The sequence below is a fragment of the Labeo rohita genome, chromosome 23 (genome assembly GCF_022985175.1).
Source record: "Labeo rohita strain BAU-BD-2019 chromosome 23, IGBB_LRoh.1.0, whole genome shotgun sequence".
In the NCBI taxonomy this organism is placed as follows: Eukaryota; Metazoa; Chordata; class Actinopteri; order Cypriniformes; family Cyprinidae; genus Labeo; species Labeo rohita.
In genome coordinates, this window is record NC_066891.1 from 22,573,567 (window position 1) to 22,593,045 (window position 19,479).

General features: G+C 36.4%; 1 protein-coding gene across 2 annotated transcripts in view; it reads right to left on the bottom strand.

Annotated features, from left to right (window-relative positions):
- Positions 1 to 6,980, bottom strand: part of lama5 (laminin, alpha 5) — a 74,670-nt gene extending 67,690 nt beyond the window's left edge. For both annotated transcript variants that reach the window (XM_051095977.1, XM_051095975.1), the window contains exons 1-2: positions 6,487 to 6,980; positions 3,877 to 4,029 (exon numbers count right to left, since the gene is read on the bottom strand). In XM_051095977.1, the coding sequence (XP_050951934.1) occupies positions 3,877 to 4,029; positions 6,487 to 6,756 (423 nt within the window). In that variant the 5' untranslated portion in view covers positions 6,757 to 6,980. The remainder of the gene's footprint in view (positions 1 to 3,876; positions 4,030 to 6,486) is intronic.
- Between the last annotated feature and the right edge of the window lie 12,499 nt (positions 6,981 to 19,479).

Consider the following 19,479-nt stretch of genomic DNA (forward strand, 5'->3'; position numbering starts at 1 on the left):
AACCAATCGTTTTGCTACATAAGACCCTTCTTCCTCAGCTGGGATCGTTTACAACCACATTTGGGATCGTTTGAAGCTGCATTTAAACTGCATTTTGAAAGTTCAAAATCGGGGGCACCATATCAGTCCATCATATGGAGAAAAATGCTGAAATGTTTTCCTCAAAAAAACATAATTTCTTTAAGACTGAAGAAAGAAAGACATAAACATCTTGGATGACAAGGGGGTGAGTACATTATATGTGAATCTTTGTTTTGGAAGTGGACTTCTCCTTTAATAGACCAAGAAAGATAAAAATGAGTGAGAGATCAATACATCTGTTCTACTGCCTTGCCAATGGATAAGTGCTTACTTCACAAGAGGAAAACTTTAGTTCTGTCCGGCTCTTACAACTGGCATCATGCCCGTCTCCGCGCATGGCACACAATAGGGCACTTTAGTCCCCATTGAGTCCCACTCACCCGCCCCCCCCCACAATACACTCAAACGCACTCGTACAGAGTACGATGCAGCTTTGGATTAGACTATGTCTATTTTTAACTATTGTTTCATATGCAACAAAAGGGCCCCAGAAAAGGGCACAGGATTTTTGCTTTGGTCTGGAAGAAGAGAATTTTTAAGCATTCCAATGTTTAAACGGTTCTGAGAACTTGCAATACACTTTTTCATAAACCACAAACTTGCGCACAAGCAAGAAATAAACAACACTGTATATTTAATAGGGTGATGAAAGTCACCCTGACAGACTTGATTATTGTTTTGATACAGTATGGGGTATAATTTAAACCTGTTTCATTTTGATACAGGATTCATTCACAATCTTCCGCAAATGATTACAGGCTGATGTCTGCATACTTCAGAAAAGAGCTTAAGTAATGAATCATCAAGTTTAAGCTTGGCTGAGTACATTAGGGGTTATTTCCCAGGCATTTATGTGCTATTAGCAGCAAGACGGAGTTTGTTTTTGACTCTAATACTTAACTCTGAGTGATATTAAACTAATGTGCCCTGCAGGATCACACACACAAGTGAGGTTACATTAACGATGAGCATGTGGCTGGGAGAGGTGCCGCAGTAAAATAGAAAACAATTTTCGGCTTAAAGGCACTGTAAGTGTTTTTAGCTTAACCTTTGCTTTTTTTATATTAGACTAAATTAGACTGCCGCCCTGCCTTCAGCCACACACTTTTCTCCAAAACCTGCCCTAGATATGTCAGCAAATCTGAATACAAAAAATCCACCGTCAGGAAGTCCACACTGTCAAGGCCTGCATATATTTTGTATTTCATTTTGTTTTGGCATGTATTTAATTATTTAACCCAGAAAAACACTGGCCTATGCAACAGACAATAAACAACTGATCAGTTTGTAATATGTGACCCTGGACCAAAAAAACAGTCATAAGAGACAATTTTCTGAAATTAAGATTTATACATCATCTGAAAGCTAAATATATAAGCTTTTCATTGATGTATGGTTAGAATAGGAGAATATTTGTCTGAGATACAAATATTTGAAAGTCTTGAATCTGAGGCTGCAAAAAATCTAAATATTGAGAAAATCACCTTTAAAATTGCCCAAATGAAGTTCTTAGCAATGCATATTACTAATCAAAAATTAAGTTTTGATATACAGTAGGAAATTTACTAAATATCTTCATGGAACACAATCTTTACTTAACATCCTAATGATTTTTAGCATAAATAAAAATAGATAATTTTGAGTCATACAGTGTATTGTTGGCTATTGCTTATGATTTTTTTGGTCCAGTGTCACATATCGGCCTTTAGCCACTGGTCTTAAAATACAAATGGTTGATATCGGTGCATCCCTAACATTTACAATTTCAGCCAATCATAACTTAAATATAGCTTGCATTTAGATTAAGAAATACTACATTTACTCAGCTCACTTTTCGATTCTCAGCTTACTATGTGAAAAAAGTATTAGTTCAACACATTTGGTTTCCTGGCACCAAACCTGAAACATGTTTCTTTTAACTTTTACGCTACCTTTAAAGTATGCTTGCTTACATAAACAAATCTGTTGAAAAAACCTGCATAAACACTAGTTAATTCTCTAATGCATCTAGAGGATTAATTAACAGTTAATTAATAGTATTCATGTTCGCAAAAAGAGGAAAAATATGCAAAAATTGACTTGGGACATTTAACAGACAAAAAAAGAGAGCGCGTGAGAGAAGAGAGACGTGAACTTTGGTTGTGATGGGGAGGGTCGTTTTGTCCCTGAACAGGTTGAGACAGATAGAGTAACTAACATTCCAATCTAATTCATCTGCTCTGAGGGGTCAGAAAGAGCCTCATAACTGTGTTAGAGGAAGCCTCTAAAGCAGCATCACTATGACTGCTCCTCATACTTTAGTTGACAAACCCCTAGCTACAGTATCAAACTTTTGGTGCTTAACTCATCCTGCTCTGCTTGCGCTATTGGTAAATGATATCCCAAAGTATATGGAATGATGAGGAGAGGTGTGCTATTAATCTTATAAGAGATCTAACATCCATAATGGGTGAATCAGCCATTATTTGTTCATTAGTCACTACATAGCAACATGCTAAAAACCACTCAGACCACATAGCAATGCCTTGGCAGCCACCTAAAACTACTGTGCAACTCTCATTTACTTCAGATGAAGTGTTGATGGCATTAATATATATAGCACATCTCTCTCACTCTCTCTGCTTAGTAATGTATGTATGAAAGCTCATGTATTGCTTTATAACAAGCTGGTTTAAGTGGCACTGAAAAAACACCAGCCACATAAAAAAGCTCAGTACAAAGCCAGTCACTGCTCTCTGCCTCCATTCAAAGAGAGAGAGAGGGGGAGGGAGAGAGAGATTGAGAGAGAAAAGAAAGTAGGTTGTACAGGGCTTAGTCTGTCACATATTACAACCATGTTCAGCTGAATGAGTCCAAAACTACATAGCCGGGTTATACATATAGCAATACTGCTCTAAACGACCAGACTAAATATATAAAATATGCACGACTGTTTAAATGTTTAGAGTCAGTAAGATATTTTTTTAATGAAATAAAAGTATATTTTTATTCAGCAAGGATGCATTTAATTGAATAAGAGTGAGAGTAAAGCATTTATAATGCTACAAAAGATTAGTTATAACAGTTAGATCCTGTTATTCTGAAGTTTCTATTCATTAAAGAATCCTGGAAAAACATGTTATCACACTTTCCACAAAAATATGAAGCAGCACAACTGTGTTCAACACTGATAACAAAAAGAAATGTTTCCTGAGCATCAAATCAGCATATTAGAGTGATTTCTGAAATATCATGTGACACTGTAGACTAGGATAATGATGCTGAAAATTCAGCTTTGCATCACAGCAATTTTAAAATTGAATTTAAAAAGAGCCTGAAACTCAACAGAGGTCAATGGGAAAATTTAGTTGGCATTAAGTTGCTTTCCTTCCTCTCTTTCTCATTTGGGCAGCATAAAACTATATGCAGCAGTGCTGACTGTTTATGTAGAAGCCAACAGGAACATGTGAGGGAAAGTATGAGTAATGTTTATTTATCACTACAGTTTAGAAAGCAATAATCTTAAACGCCCCCTGGCTATTCACAAATAACAACCTTTGATACACAAGACCGAGATGTGAAGCATCAGAGCAACAAAAACACACCTCCGCATACTCCAGACTCAAGTATGAATGGATGAGATTCAACTTAGGGTCCACCCTTGAAATTCTACACTCATGTGCAATCCACAAAAGCGCCTGCTGTAGCCAAGTATCAGATGACTTTACTGTACGCTGAATAATCTGAACACGATATGTGCAAGTGGGTGAGGGTGTGATAGAGCAGACAAATGTAAGGAATGCACCAGTAACATACCTGTCCTAAGTCCAGGGTGACATTGACCTCATTGTATTTTACACTGCGGGAGAGAGGAGGGCTTTGCCACCATCGTTCGGTGCCATCGATCGCATTGTTAATGGGATGCGCTCTGTTGGTGTCTTCTGAGGTGCAGATGTCGCAGTACTGGCCCTGATAACACAAGAAGACGTGGAGTTTAGCTTAAAAAGATATCTGTACAAGTACAGTGCAAAAAAAAACCTGCTGAAGCTATCAATCTGTCAAACAAATGATGATTTGATATTGATTTAATTGGATGACTCTGAATGCACACTTTAGTAAATCATCATTTCCTAACATGATCTACCTTTAGTTAAGTAGTTAAGTTCAAATTAGACAAACTGAAAGGGTGAATGAAAAAACTAATCCTCCAAGGTCAAAAATGTGTTTACACTGTCTGGGGCAAGTTCACGAAACTGTTAACAATTAACACTAACCAGGTATTTCAGCACAGAAACTTTTTTTATTCACTAACCATTCACAGAACCACACAAACACCATAATGCACTCTAATCATGCTGTGCTGCTGAAGTAACTGTAAATTAAGTTCCTGTCATAATAAATTGCACAATTAAGATTTGTGTACATTTTCTATCAATCATGACAACAATAATTCATGATGACCTATGATGACATTGTGAAATAAAGATTTAAATCTAAACATTTAAAGCATTTTAAATAGCTGATATGGGTACAAAATTATCTGCAGAGTTAGAAATTGTGGCATGCAAACTGAAATTCTGTATCAAATTTTAGGCATGTCTGCACCACTGACTAATTTGCATACTTATTTTAGTGAATGCAGAAAGTATAATATATGCAATTCCTTCTTTGAGAATTCCTCCTCCACTTCCTTCAGCTTCTATCTACATTTACATTTAGATTTATTCATTTAGCAGATGCTTTTATCCAAAGCAAATTACAAGTGGGGAATACGTCAAGCAATTTGTCCTAAAGAGACAAAACGACTTAGGAAGTGCTCATAATACCATAAACAGGCATTGTTCAGATAAGTACAAGCTACAAAGGGAAAAGAGTAGAATAAATCTGTTTATTTCTGATAATACAGACTGGAGGACAACATGAAAACATATTTTTTATGATAAACTGAGTTGTAGAAACTATGACTGAAAAAGCCACACAAACCAGTCAAAGTAATACTTCATCTTTCTGCATAAATACCATGCAGTTATCCTAGTTTTTAGTAATAGGTTTATTCTGCAGGACATTTTAATGAAAACAACGGTATCAACCAAGAAATTCACTCCCTTCATTATCCAACTGCTGGCAATCCAAACCTATTTTAATTATTATTTATAGCTCTTTATACTTGGCTAGAAAAATAGATTCATTTATAACTGTATAAATTAACTAAGAGGAGTGAACTTGATCAGAAATTCACCAAAATATGTTGAGACCACCCACGTGTGGAGGTTTCAGAGATTGATGAGATAAGATTTCCTTTGACTAGCAATTAATTTAGCCTATTTGCAGCCAAGTACCACAATAATCACAGTTGCTGTTATTACTATAAAAATCATAATAAATTGATTAAGATGAGATCTCCTTAATATGGTGCTTCTAAAAATCATTGTCATTTTATTTAGTTTTCACCACAGATTTACTGTAGTACATTATACATCATCTAAACAAGAATTTAATATTCAATCTGACTACATTTAGTACTACGTCTTTCTTCAAAAAGGTAGAAATAACACTCTAAACAAGTGCACATCACTGTTTTTACAATATAAAATAATAACAGTGTGGTGTTCTAGCATAAACTACTGCTGTAGTATAACCATGCAAAATTTCTAAGGGGATAAAATGACTGCAACTTATTTAAAGTGTAGGAAAAATGGTCTGCATGCATGTGATGTTCTGTCTTGAGAAGATAACCACAGGAGGTGCCTGCAACAACTGATCATGTTGCAACATTTTATTAACATATTCTTTGAAGTGTGGTGCAAATCTGTGTGCGTGTGTGTGCACCTCCCTCAAGGTCTTTTATGAAATGCCACACATTCCTCAGGGAAAATCCCAGTAGCACTGCAACACGGGGGCTGCGTTTTACTCTTTACATTGTTTAAACATTTCACTTACTCGCCAACTTGCTAAGTCGAGTCTCCTAAACCTGCTTATGAAGCTTCAGTAGGGGGCTCTTATGAGGCGCTATAGCATTTTATAGAGGTCTTTGGCCTTTTCACCTTTAGCAGGTGCTCTTAAAAAGAGATCAAGACATTGCACAGTTCCTCAGCTCCAAACCACTGTCCTGATTTGCTTATATAGACTAACAAAAAAGTATGAAGTATAAATATTAACATGTTTTTGGACAGGGTACTATGGTAGTAAGTCCAATATGTATGGTAATAAGTCTTTTGGAGTGTATTATGGCAGTTCAACCTTGAAATACCAAGTAAATAAATATGGAAATGATTCAGTACAACGGCATATCTGATATAACGCATTTCACAAAATCAACTACAGTATACTATCAGCTATAACTGAAACGAACTAACATCAAAATGTGCTTTTATCCATTTTTAGTTATGTAAACTTTAGAAAAGTAAGTATTTCCCACATCCTTACCTGAATAGTCTGACTCGGATCCCCTGACACGGGCCCCCCGACCAGTTTGCAGTACAGGTCCTGAATCGGCAGCTCGTTCTCGTCCACTCCGCAGGTTGCAGTTGCCGTGATTTTCGTCCCCTCCGCTAGATTAAAATACGGTGGGTGCAGACTGAATCCGTTCACGCCGTTGATGGGCAACTCCTGTGCCGTTAAAGCTTCAATGAACAGCAGCGACAGAAACACAAGCACCAGTGCCCGCGACGTCCCCCGTGACGGTCCTCTCGCCATCTTCACCTGTGCCGCACACACAACACTGTTACAAATGGTCAAAATGAGAGCTTGCTGTGCTGTTAGTCACGGACATTTGGAGAGACCGAGTACACGGACAGTCGTTTCGGTTTCTTTTAGTATGTAATACACAATAATAGGCAGATATGCAGTTCGGTGGGCACCTTCTCTCTCGGTCTCTGCCTCTGTGCTGCTAGGTTCAATTCAGAGAGGGCAGTGCACTGTGTGTGTGTGTGTGTGTATTGAGTTGAGAGAGGGCAGTGCAGTGCGTGTGCAGTCCTGTCTTTCTCTCACATTATGTCATTGCTGGGGACCCCATTCCTAAGCATTTATAAAGCGAGAAATAAAGAAATCTGTCATTTACTCACCTATAATATTGTATAAACTTGCTTCTGTGGGACAAAAAATAATAAAGTCATCAATGGGCATTGTATGTACACGACAACACCATAAGAGTATTATAAAATCTGTATTACTTATCTTACAAGTTTTCTAAAGACATTAGATAACTTTGTGTGAGGAAAAGACGTTCCCGCCGTCGAAAAGATATTCCCGCCTTCAATCTTAAATGCGCGCTCATGAGATAAATGATTTCCGATTCATGGACTGAATTGAATCTTTTCAATGAGCCAAACTGCAAAAATCTGAATTATTCGCTAGCGAATCTGGCTAATTCGGTCCACTTTGTGTCAGCAAAGATATTCCCGCCTTCAATCTTAAATGCGCGCTCATGAGATAAGTGATTTCCGATTCATGGACTGAATTGAATCTTTTCAATGAGCCAAACTGCAAAAATCTGAATTATTCGCTAACGAATCTGGCTAATTCGGTCCACTTCGTGTGAGGAAAAGACATTCCCGCCGTCGAAAAGATATTCCCGCCTTCAATCTTAAATGCGCGCTCATGAGAACAGTGATATCCGATTCACGGACTGAGTTGAATCTTTTCAATGAGCCAAACTGCAAAAAATCTGAATTATTCCTTAAAGAATCTGGCTAATTCGGTCCACTTCGTGTCAGCAAAGACATTCCTGCCGTCGAAAAGATATTCCCGCCTTCAATCTTAAATGCGCGCTCATGAGATAAGTGATTTCCGATTCATGGACTGAATTGAATCTTTTCAATGAGCCAAACTGCAAAAATCTGAATTATTCGCTAACGAATCTGGCTAATTCGGTCCACTTCGTGTCAGCAAAGACATTCCCGCCTTCAATCTTAAATGCGCGCTCATGAGATAAGTGATTTCCGATTCATGGACTGAATTGAATCTTTTCAGTGAGACAAACTGCAAAAAATCTGAATTATTCCTTAACGAATCTGGCTAATTCGGTCCACTTCGTGTGAGGAAAAGACGTTCCCGCCGTCGAAAAGATCTTCCCGCCTTCAATCTTAAATGCGCGCTCATGAGAACAGTGATATCCGATTCACGGACTGAGTTGAATCTTTTCAATGAGCCAAACTGCAAAAATCTGAATTATTCGCTAACGAATCTGGCTAATTCGGTCCACTTCGTGTGAGGAAAAGACATTCCCGCCGTCGAAAAGATATTCCCGCCTTCAATCTTAAATGCGCGTTCATGAGATAAGTGATATCCGGTTCACGGACTGAGTTGAATCTTTTCAATGAGCCAAACTGCAAAAATCTGAATTATTCGCTAACGAATCTGGCTAATTCGGTCCACTTCGTGTCAGCAAAGACATTCCCGCCTTCAATCTTAAATGCGCGCTCATGAGATAAGTGATTTCCGATTCATGGACTGAATTGAATCTTTTCAATGAGCCAAACTGCAAAAAATCTGAATTATTCCTTAAAGAATCTGGCTAATTCGGTCCACTTCGTGTTAGCAAAGACATTCCCGCCTTCAATCTTAAATGCGCGCTCATGAGATAAGTGATTTCCGATTCATGGACTGAGTTGAATCTTTTCAGTGAGACAAACTGCAAAAAATCTGAATTATTCGTTAACGAATCTGGCTAATTCGGTCCACTTCGTGTGAGGAAAAGACGTTCCCGTCGAAGAAAAGATCTTCCCGCCTTTCAACCACAAAGGAGCGCTCATGAGAACAGTGATGTCCGATTCACGGAACGAGTCCAGTGTTTTCAGTGAGCCAAATCACAAACATCTGAATGATTCGTTAACGAATCTGACTAATTCGGTTCACCCATCCGGTCACAGCTCTATTATTATCGTATAATAAGAGGACATGCTGTATCCTGAATACAGCCATGACTGTATTCACAAGAAAGCATGCCCTCAAGTACCTTATTACTTTTATAAAATGAGTACTACTTTGATACACATTAATGGCATATATAGTTAAACCATTAAATACCATCCATCAGCCGCCTTTAGCTAGAAAGTCCTTGAAACTGAACAAAGACGATGAAAACGATGAAGCTCTAATAAAAACAGAAGAACGTTAGCTGTTATCATGTGAGCTGTCTTTTTTTTTAACACAATATTTTTTTTACACATAACGTTACATATATTTATCTTTCAGGATGACAAAACGTTTTTTTCCGTAAAGCAAAGCACACAGTTTTACTATAACCTTACCTGAATTTCTGCAACTGTTAAAATTAATGACAGATTAATCGTTTAGGACTAATTAAAAATGTACATAACACATGCAACGGTTTTGACAGTATACTGATACGTATAAATATGCGATTTGACTATTCCGCTGTCAAACTTGCTGCAAAAACCGTTTCACAAGACTGTGATGACGTGTTTCAGCGGTCATCAGCATCGTAAATCCTCCAAAGTTTTTATTTTAATTTTTTAAAAAATGTATGTGGGTTTATAACACTATACTTTGTATTATATTACCTTTGCATCAAAATTAAAAAAAAAAAAAAACCCACTTACTCTAATGCTTAGGGTGTTTATTTGGGAGTGACCTCATTCTCTCCTCAGACTTCCATTTTTTATTTTTTTATTTTTTTATTTTTTATTTTTAAGTCTTAAAAAAACTATGACTATATGTTGAGTTTTTCTTTTGATATTTTAGGAAATGGGAATTCAAAAAATATATTTGTGGTAGTCTCCTATTCACTAACTTTACCCAGCTATGAAGACTTCTGCTGGAAACCCGGAAATGTGAAAAAGGTCCATTTAATCTTTTAGTAATGAACGGGTTAGTTCACCCAAAAATGTTAATTCTGTCATTACTCACCATAATGTTGTTCCAAACCCGTAAGACCTATGTTCATTTTCAGAACACAAATTGAGATATTTGTGATGAAATCCGAGAGCTTTCTGACCCTGCATAGACAGCAAACTATCACATTTAAGGCCCAGAAAGGTAGTAAGGACATTGTTAAAATAGTCCATGTGACGTCAGTGGTTCAACCTTATTTTACGAAGCTACAAGAATACTTTTTGTGCACAAAGAAAACTCTTCGAAAGCTCTTAGATTTCATCAAAAATATCTTAACATGTGTTCTGAAGATGAACAAAGGTCTTATGTGTCTGGAACAACATGAGTGTAAGTAATTAATGACAGAATTTTCATTTTGGGTGAACTATCCCTTTAATTTTGGAACAATTAATATAAGCACTCTAGCAGTAGTTCTAGAGTTCTACTGTAACAATAAATAATAATAAAAAAAGGTACTTTGGGTTATTGCTATATTAAAGTAACATGGTATTCATAGGTATTCTTACATATTACGATCATCATTGCTGGTTAGCATGATCTTCCTGACCCCTGCAGGTAGTTTCACCACACAACGCAGATCAGTATTGTATCTTCCACCATTAGCATCTATTTAAAGATATTGGTGTATTTTCCCAACATATATAAAGTTTATGTAGTTTATGATTGCCTTAACCCATAAATCCCAAATATTTACCAGTTCTTGAAATCTTAGAGAAAGATCATCTTGTTAGTTTCAATATAGGCCTACTGTGAAACACTGTTGGGCTTTATCTTAATTTCTGTGCTTTAAAAACCTTCAGAACTCTCTGCTGAAACTTTAAAAGGATATTTTATTGCAACGCAATCCATGCTTTTCTTTTTAAGAGTTGCAAAGGTTAAACAGTTTCCAATTAGTGCAGCATAAATCAAATGTTGTCACAGCAGACAGGTAACATTTGTAATAGCATGCAGCAAATCATCAGAGTGTGCAGTGTACACCGTCCAACACTGTGAGATTTCCCACTAGAGCTCGTTCACATTCCTCCACACCTCATATAGAGTCTCAGGCTTTCATTTTCCAGTCTGCAGAACCTGTGGTTTAATTAAATGGCAGCGCTCCAAAGAACAAAGTGAAAGAGAGGGGACAAAGAGAGGAGAGAAGCAGGTGTTTTCTTCACCCATCATTTTGACCACCTGAAACGCAGCCAGCATAGAGGCGCCCCGAGTCATAAAACACACATATGATTATTCACACTGTTTCCAGTCCAACAAGTTTATCTTTATTTGCTGCACCAGAATAATAAGCTATAACAAGTCATATTTAGGTCAAAATGAAAACTCAATTCAAACTCATGTGACTTGGGAAAGCTGCTCTTTAACATGCAATCAAATTAGACAGCAAAAAGTGACTGTCAAACTGTACAGAGAAGATGGCAGCCAGATGTCTGAAGACATTTAAAGCTCTCCACTGACAAAAACAGACAAACATGCATTGTTCTGAACTCCAGTGCTGATTCATGTCGCTTTTTAATGAACGAAGCTCAAGGCTGACATACTAACATTTTCATCTGTCTTACACATGTTGACCTTTGACCTTTGCTTTTAAGGGAGTATTTCAACAAACTGGCAGGGGTCAGATCGCTGTTTGACTTTGGGAGTCTGGAGTCCTCCTGCTAATGCAACCAAACTCTCATTCACTTCCAAACAAGAACACATTCCACATGGCAGACCGAACCGAAAGAAGGGAGAGACAAATCTGACAACAGAAGGATGAAGGAAATGCCATCCAACAGTCACAGACTTCCTTTATGGACAAGAGAGTCAATTCGAAAGAGAAGAGATGAAAGAGAGGGGGGGTTGCTTCTTTTTGTCCAAAGTGTCTGAGTCAGTCTATTAGCCTCTAGTCTTCTTGACCGAGGCTTTAGTGACCTTCTGGTTGCCAGGGATTTCTTTTAAAGAGTGAGAATGATGTGGAAACGCACCGTTACACCCTTACAGACTCAGCGCAGGTCAGTGACTAAACGAGGGTTGTTCTTAACATTTGCATATATTCCAGTCTCATATTTTTCCTTTCAGATCACATGTTGAGTGTCAGCAAGATTGTTTGATAAAGTTCAGAGGAAGTCATGTTGTGTCTAAAACACAGTTCTGATGTGGCATCTTCATATACTTCAAACAAAGACGTGATCAGACAGGCCTGATCTTAACTGTGATGTGGTTCTTAGCTCTTTTTTCACCTGTTCAAGCTGGACTGTTTAGGATGAGCTGAGTCATTGTTTGCATGCACATGAGAGATGGTAAAAAATAGGCCTAAATCAAAGAAATATAAAAATAATTTAATGTCTTAGTGTGCAAAAAAAAACATTAACTGTGAATTTCAAGATAAGAAATTTCTAAGAAATAAAATAATAATGGGCGCCTCAGTTTAACAGATTATCTCTTGCTTTTTAGTAGTTATAGCATGAAATAAACATGAATGAACATCAGAAAGTATCTTATTTTAACATGAAAAGACATCAATATGTTCAATTGTTCAAGTTCAGTTCCACCAACGTTAATCTACTCTCCAGTCTAGCAGATAGATTTGGTGTTTTGATTAGTCAGATTACCTGTCAAATTCCTGGCAAAGGGTCAATTATGAGATACGGAGTCACTTTGTGAGATAAAAAATCTCAATTTTAAAAATTCCGTTGCAACAAGATAAGAAGTCACATTTACAAAAAAGCCACAACTGTGAGAAACAGCCCTAGTAAAAAACTAAACATACTAAAATGTATTTAAAATACATTTATTTCATCCTAAGTATACTACAAATACATTTACATATTATGTACTTAATAAAAATACCCTGCTATTGTACTTTTAGTGTACTAAACTGGTATATTGTTAAATTGGAACAACTAATTTTGTATTTAACGCACTTTAATTGAGCAGAAGTAGTGCTGAAGCCCAACTAAAGATATACTAAAGTATATTTGACTGAGCTAAAGTGAAACTATTGCAAGTATACTTTAGGTACACTTTAATTATTTTGGGATTAAAGACCAATAGTATTTAAAGATCATACAATTTTCATTGTGCACAAGCAGTACTCCAAATAAAGTTTAATTACAATTTTTATATCAGTAAGTCTTGAGCAACTTGAACTATACACTCTCAGAAAAAAGGGTACAGTTATGCCGCTGAGGCGGTACCCTAAGGTACAAAAGTGAAAAGGTACATATTAGTACCTTAAAGGTACATTTTAGTACTTTGAAGGTACATATTGGTACCTTAAAAGTACATACTAATACTTTAAAAGTATATATTTGTACCTTTTCACTTTGTACCTTAGGGTACCGCCCCAGCGGCAGAACTGTACCCTTTTTTTCTCACAGTGTAAAAATAATTGCATTTTAAATTTATTACATTTTTGGTAGGGAGTCCTAATTGAGATATGAAGATACTAATATATAAGGACAATTATGAGAAATAAAACAACATTATGAGAAAAGTCACAACATTGACAGTCGTAACTGAGATAAGAAGTCACTTATTTATGATATATAGTTGCAATTATTAGAATATTAGAATAATTATGAGAACTTCATAACTGTGGAAAAAAGCCAGAATTGAAATATGAAGTCATTATTAATATGTATAAAGTTGCAATTATGAAATGTGAAGACAATTATGAGAAATAAAATTACAATAAGAAAGTCCAGGATTTTTCTCCATATAGTGGATTTCAATGGGGATCAGTGGGTTGAAGGTCCAAATTACAGTTTCTTTGCAGCTCTGCACTCGAGGAATAAGGGTTTTATCTAGCAAAACGATCTGTCATTTTCTAAAAAAATACAAATTAACCACAAATGCTCATCTTGCACTAGCTCTGTGATGCGCATCTACGACTTCACACATTACATAATCACGTACTTTGGTTTAAAAAGGTAGGGTAGGGTAAAAAACTCTTTTCCTCAAAAACATGACATGAACATCTTGGATGGTTTTTGTTTTAGAATTACAGTATATTCATAACTATGTTTTACATTTAATTATATATTCATAACTAGAACTTGTTTTCTTTTTACTCTATTGGAAATGAGCTTCCATAATATTCTTTCTAGTAAGTCTGTGAGATTTTTTCAGCTATTTTGTATGTGTGTTTTAAAAAACATCACTAATACATTATGAGATAGTGAGGAGCACAGTAATGTGAAACAGACAAAAGCACATACAACATTTGTGCTTCCCCTTTCACAAACACACCACCTGCTTGACATGTCAGACACCTCAATCCACACGTTAATAATTACAGCAGCATTTCAACACCTTTAATCCCACATTAATACAAAGAAAGAGACAGATATCCTGCGCTAAACATCCACCAGCATCCTGCAGCATGAACAATAAAGAGCAGAAAATCCCCTGGAACCAATCTCATATTAAAGGAAAAAGCAAAAGACAGGATCTCAGATTCTTTAGCCCCTAGCAAAGAGACATGTGCGGAAATAAAGTTTCAACAACAAACTTGGTTTCAGTTGAAACAAAGGGAGTTTAAATCCTAATCCCTGAGTCAAACAGACACGGCACATACTAGACAAGTCTTTCCAGTAGCCTAAGCTTTTCCACAAATATGTATTTTTAGCAAAGAACGAATAGCCGGCACTGGTGACGTTCATAATCCCGACACAAATATATATAGCCTACAGGCATATAATTAATATCTAGCTTTATTACTGGCATCATGCCTAGAGGTTATTGTGTTACCATGTGAGCATCACGTCTGACTGGACGGCAAGTTCATACAAGTTTGTAGAGTCTTTTGCGCGCCATTCAACAAAACGGTGCTTCCTATTGCTCTTCCCACAGTTTTGTTAAGATCACATGCTTTGAAGTTCAGTCTGCATGAAAGAAGAAAATCAGAGCGCTAACTGCGGATAAGGAACAAAAGGCCGGAGGTCTCGTTAAGTGAGCGGTGAAGCATTTCAGCCAGACAGACAACACTCCACAGCCCTTATTATAATGATGAGAGAGTATTTATCTCACAAAGAACATGCACACACAATGTGATAAACGAGATGTGGATCTCAACTAGCATGCGCACACCTAACAAAGTGATTAGCATTAGCAAGTGATTGGTGTTTTCAGACACAAGATGACAATGTTGAAGTGCTCTAGATGGCTACAATGGTTGCAGCTAGGAAGGCATACCAGGATAAAATAAGTAAATATAGCTGCAAGCGACGATTACCAGGGTTCAAGCACTTTAAGGCATTTAAGCACATATGGAAAAAAGACATTATTTATCTAGCCTGTAACCACCTAAATCAATGATTTAAACAAGCATTTTTGGCAAATCCAGGTAATTTACTATAAAAATATTGTGGTTTTTTTAACATTTATGGCTGTTGCAGCACCAGCTGTGGTCCGATCTCCTTAAAACTTTGCATGCTTGTTTAGAATCACCTGTTGCACGTGCTCAGCAGGTTTCATGAAAATTTGAGTTTGCCTTTAGGCTTTATAGGATTTTGCGTGAATTTGGACAAGCCACTTTTCTAAATGACCCCATTATAGCTTCCCAAATGGTAAATTTCAACATTTTTTGATAATTATTGGCCTAGAGAGTCTAGAGTATTGTACTGCAGTGTTTTTTTCCAGATTGAGTAAAAAACCTAGGACTAGTTCGCAAAAGTAGGTTTTTGACATCTTCTCAATCAGTTAACAAATGATTTGATTGACAGCAGTGGTTTTAGAGGCAAAGTTGTTCAGAATGAGAAGGTCTAGCGTATGATACGAATATTTTGTGTATGTGCGGAAAACTGTGGAACATACAATCTTTTGCGCCCTTGAAAAATGAGATATAACCCCCCCAGTGGCTGATTTCTGTAAAATTTCTTTTTGACCTTTGGGGCTGTCAGTCAAACAGGCTCACCAACTTTTGTTCCTATTGGCCTCTGTTAACCTTGTCTAACAGGGGCTCAAAATTCATTGGCCAGTGGCGGCCATGTTTTTTGAAAGACACAAATGTCTTTGTAGACACTCATGGCACTACGGACTAAGACAATTTTCACGTTGATAGGACAAACGGTTGCGCAGTTATAGCCATTATTATGTTTTTCCCTCTTATAGCACCAACAAGTGGCCAAGCTCTGCGATTTTTTTTGTGACCTCAGATTGAGCTCTTACATAAGTGTTCTGAGTTTGGTGAAGATACCTCATTCTGTTTAGGAGTTATAGGCATGTTACTAAAAGTGGCCCTGCCCCTTTCGAATGTTTTGCGACGATGAGGCGAAAGTTTTTTGATAATTATTGATACTCACTCTCCAGAGAATCTATCTGCACTGGTTTGTTTCCAATCAGGCGATAAACCTAGGACTAGTTTACAGAAGTAAGTTTTTCAAAAAATGCAAAATACCCCAAAATTTTGCAGGCTCACAATCGAATCTGCATGCATTTTGTCCGATGTGAGGCAAGGATTCCAACAACATAAGACACTTCATTCTGCGACTGACGGTTTAGGAGTTATTAGCGATTTCATACTTTTGATCACTGTAGCACTCCCATCAGGTTGATTGGGGCGAGCCTTGGTCACGTTGTAGACGATGTGAGTACTACCATCCCTCCAAGTTTACAGTCTCTACAACTTACGGTTTGGTCTGCACAATCAGTTTTATGTGTAAATCGATGATCTGTGACCATTCTAACAATTACAATAGGGTTTCAGCGCTACACGCTACACCCCTACGAAGTATAAACTGACAGATCATTTAAGTATAGAATGCTTGTCAGTGTCTCCACTACATGATATCAGGAAGTTGTGTATCTCCATGAATAGAAATGAATCCGGTCATTATATCATTATACGTTTAAGATCCTTCTGTCTCTTTGAGGAAAGGCCACAGGCATTTTGTGACCTCTGTAATTGAAGGGAGAGATAAATAAGCTCTCTTAAAAAAGCTGTCTGTCCAGTGGCTCTGACAAAGCACTGAGAGACAAGTAAGAAAGATGGGAAACAGAACACCCAAAGTCTCTAAAAATAACAGCACGTCTTTCTGATAAACAACAGACTGTCAGCAGCTGTGTAATAGATAAAAAGTGACAGACAGAGACTGAAACTGAGGAGGACAACAACTGCAGCAGGTGAAATCACATACAACAGCTGTCACAAATATAAGAGTGTTAAAGGAAACATAGGATACAAAATTCACTTTTACATGGTGTTTGCATATAAATGTGTGTGTGTACACAACCGACCTACAATCATAAAAATCTCTCAGCTTTTAAATTTTGTCATTTTTTAAAATTCAAACAATAAATACCTTTTTGTGGCTCTTTATTATGTCCTGACAGATCACTGTAGCACCTCAGTTCAAGCAGTACGTGAACCAATAATCTTTTCCTCTTTACAGTATGTAAGTAAACATGAATGACCATCAGAAGAAATCTTGTTGCAACCACAGAAAGTCAACAGTACACACCATTTTTCAATTATATTGAGATTATTATATTGAGTTCATGGTACCCTCAAAGAAGCAAAAAGATATTCGAGTTGTACAAGCTCATGCTTTCTTTAATGTATTCCTATAATATTGTTTATATCTCCCCCTACCATTTTTAATTTTTTTTGTATTTGTTGTAAATTTTGTATTGTTAAATTTAAAAAAACAACAACAAAGTTCTACATTCTGACGATCTAATTGGTCAGATCGCCTGTCAATCAAACACTCAGTCACGCGACCTTAGGGCGGGTCATGGTAGATGTGACGTCACACGGCCTAAGCACCGCCCACGGCCGCTGGCGGACTGTTTGATTGACATGCGATCTGACCAATCATAACACCGAATCCTCCGTATTTTGCAGAAATTTCATGAAGACCCTAAAGAATCACACCAACTTGTGGAAAATGAGCATCTTAAATAGGCTGCAAAATACAGGTACTCAAAACTGTGCTTAAGTTAAAGTGACAGTATATATAATCAAAAACATGCTTGAGTAAAAGTAAAAATTTCCATATTATACTGTTGTTGATTAAAACCGTTGTTGTTTTTAATATTTGTATAAAGCTGAAATAAAATGAAATACAAATATTAGATGAAAAATTAAAATAAGTGAAATTTAGAAGTATTGTATTAGTATATAAATTTAAATGAAATTGGTTAAGCTAAAGAACTAAAATAGCTAAAATTAAATAAATATATAAATAAAAACTAAAGTTAAATACTTAATGCTAATCACTGAAATATGCACATAACATTGAACTGTACTTTGCAATTAAAATATTCTTAGAAGGAATCTTAGAAATAGCCCTAAATTTCTAAAAACTACAGACAGATCAGATTTTATTAAAGCAGTGTTTAATCAAAATAAATAAATAAATAGCTGTTATATGAAAATTTCAGAACTTCAGCAACTAATTTAGCACTAATTTCTAAGTTTGCCATTTGTGCATAGTTATTTATAGTTTAATTTGAGACCATATGACCAGTTACACATTAAAATTATTTCATAGGTTTTTTCAAATGAAAACTTATTAATCATTACCCAAGTAAATATACACAGTCTGAAAGCACAAGTTTAATTGTTTTATTTAGCTTATTCTTTCTATTTTAAAAGGGGGAAAAACAACCTTGAAATGAAAACCTTATTATATCCCTCTCAAATATTTCCAGATTGAAATCAGACTTGCAATCTCAGATTTTCAGACTTTTGGATCTAATTGTTATCAAGTGAAAAAGTATCATGGTACAAAACTTGTACTGAACATTACAAGTACCCACTATGACATGTAGAAACAGGAGGTGACACAAATAACCAGATTTTCTTTTAAACTATATTACAGTCTAGCAGCTAAATGTCAGCATTCCTCCAAAACAAACATGTGTTGTCAGACAGAGGCACATCTGTTTCAGAGGTGTGTGAAAATCACGCTTGGTCCCACACGTAGTTATTACAGTTCTACACTGAGAGGAAGAGCTGTAATCTCCCATACTCTTTAATAATGGACGAACAGCTCCTGCTTCCCATGCTTCACCCAAACCTCAACTAATGACTGCTTTAAAGCAGCTCTATTACTCACACTAGCAAACCTAACAGAGAGACAGAGAATGAAACACCATCATAAAAGCACCAACATGTTCACTTCTAACTTGTTTCAGTATTTTCAGTCCCACTGTTTTAAATTTTGATTAACATTGTTTACTGCTGACACCTAGTGGTGATATGTGTCCTTACTGTGAAAGAACAATGAATCAGCAATTCCATCAATATGAAAACAAACACAAGATATATACAACACACTGAATGGACTAGCATACAAACTCAGGTGTTATTTAAAATTTCTTTTATATATGGGCCATTCTACAGAATTGGTGCAAACTGCTGTCCCACAACCAAAAAAAAACATACATTTAAAAAACAGTTAAGTATTCAAATCTTCGATGTTTACTAAGATCCTTCTATTATCTGTTGAAACACACAATAATATTTAAAATATCAAGAAGCTTAATATATTTAAAATCATCATTTAGTGGGTACTTGCAATTGGGATGTGGCTGTCCCGAACCCTAATCCCTAAATTTTAATTTATGAAAATTATATTGAAA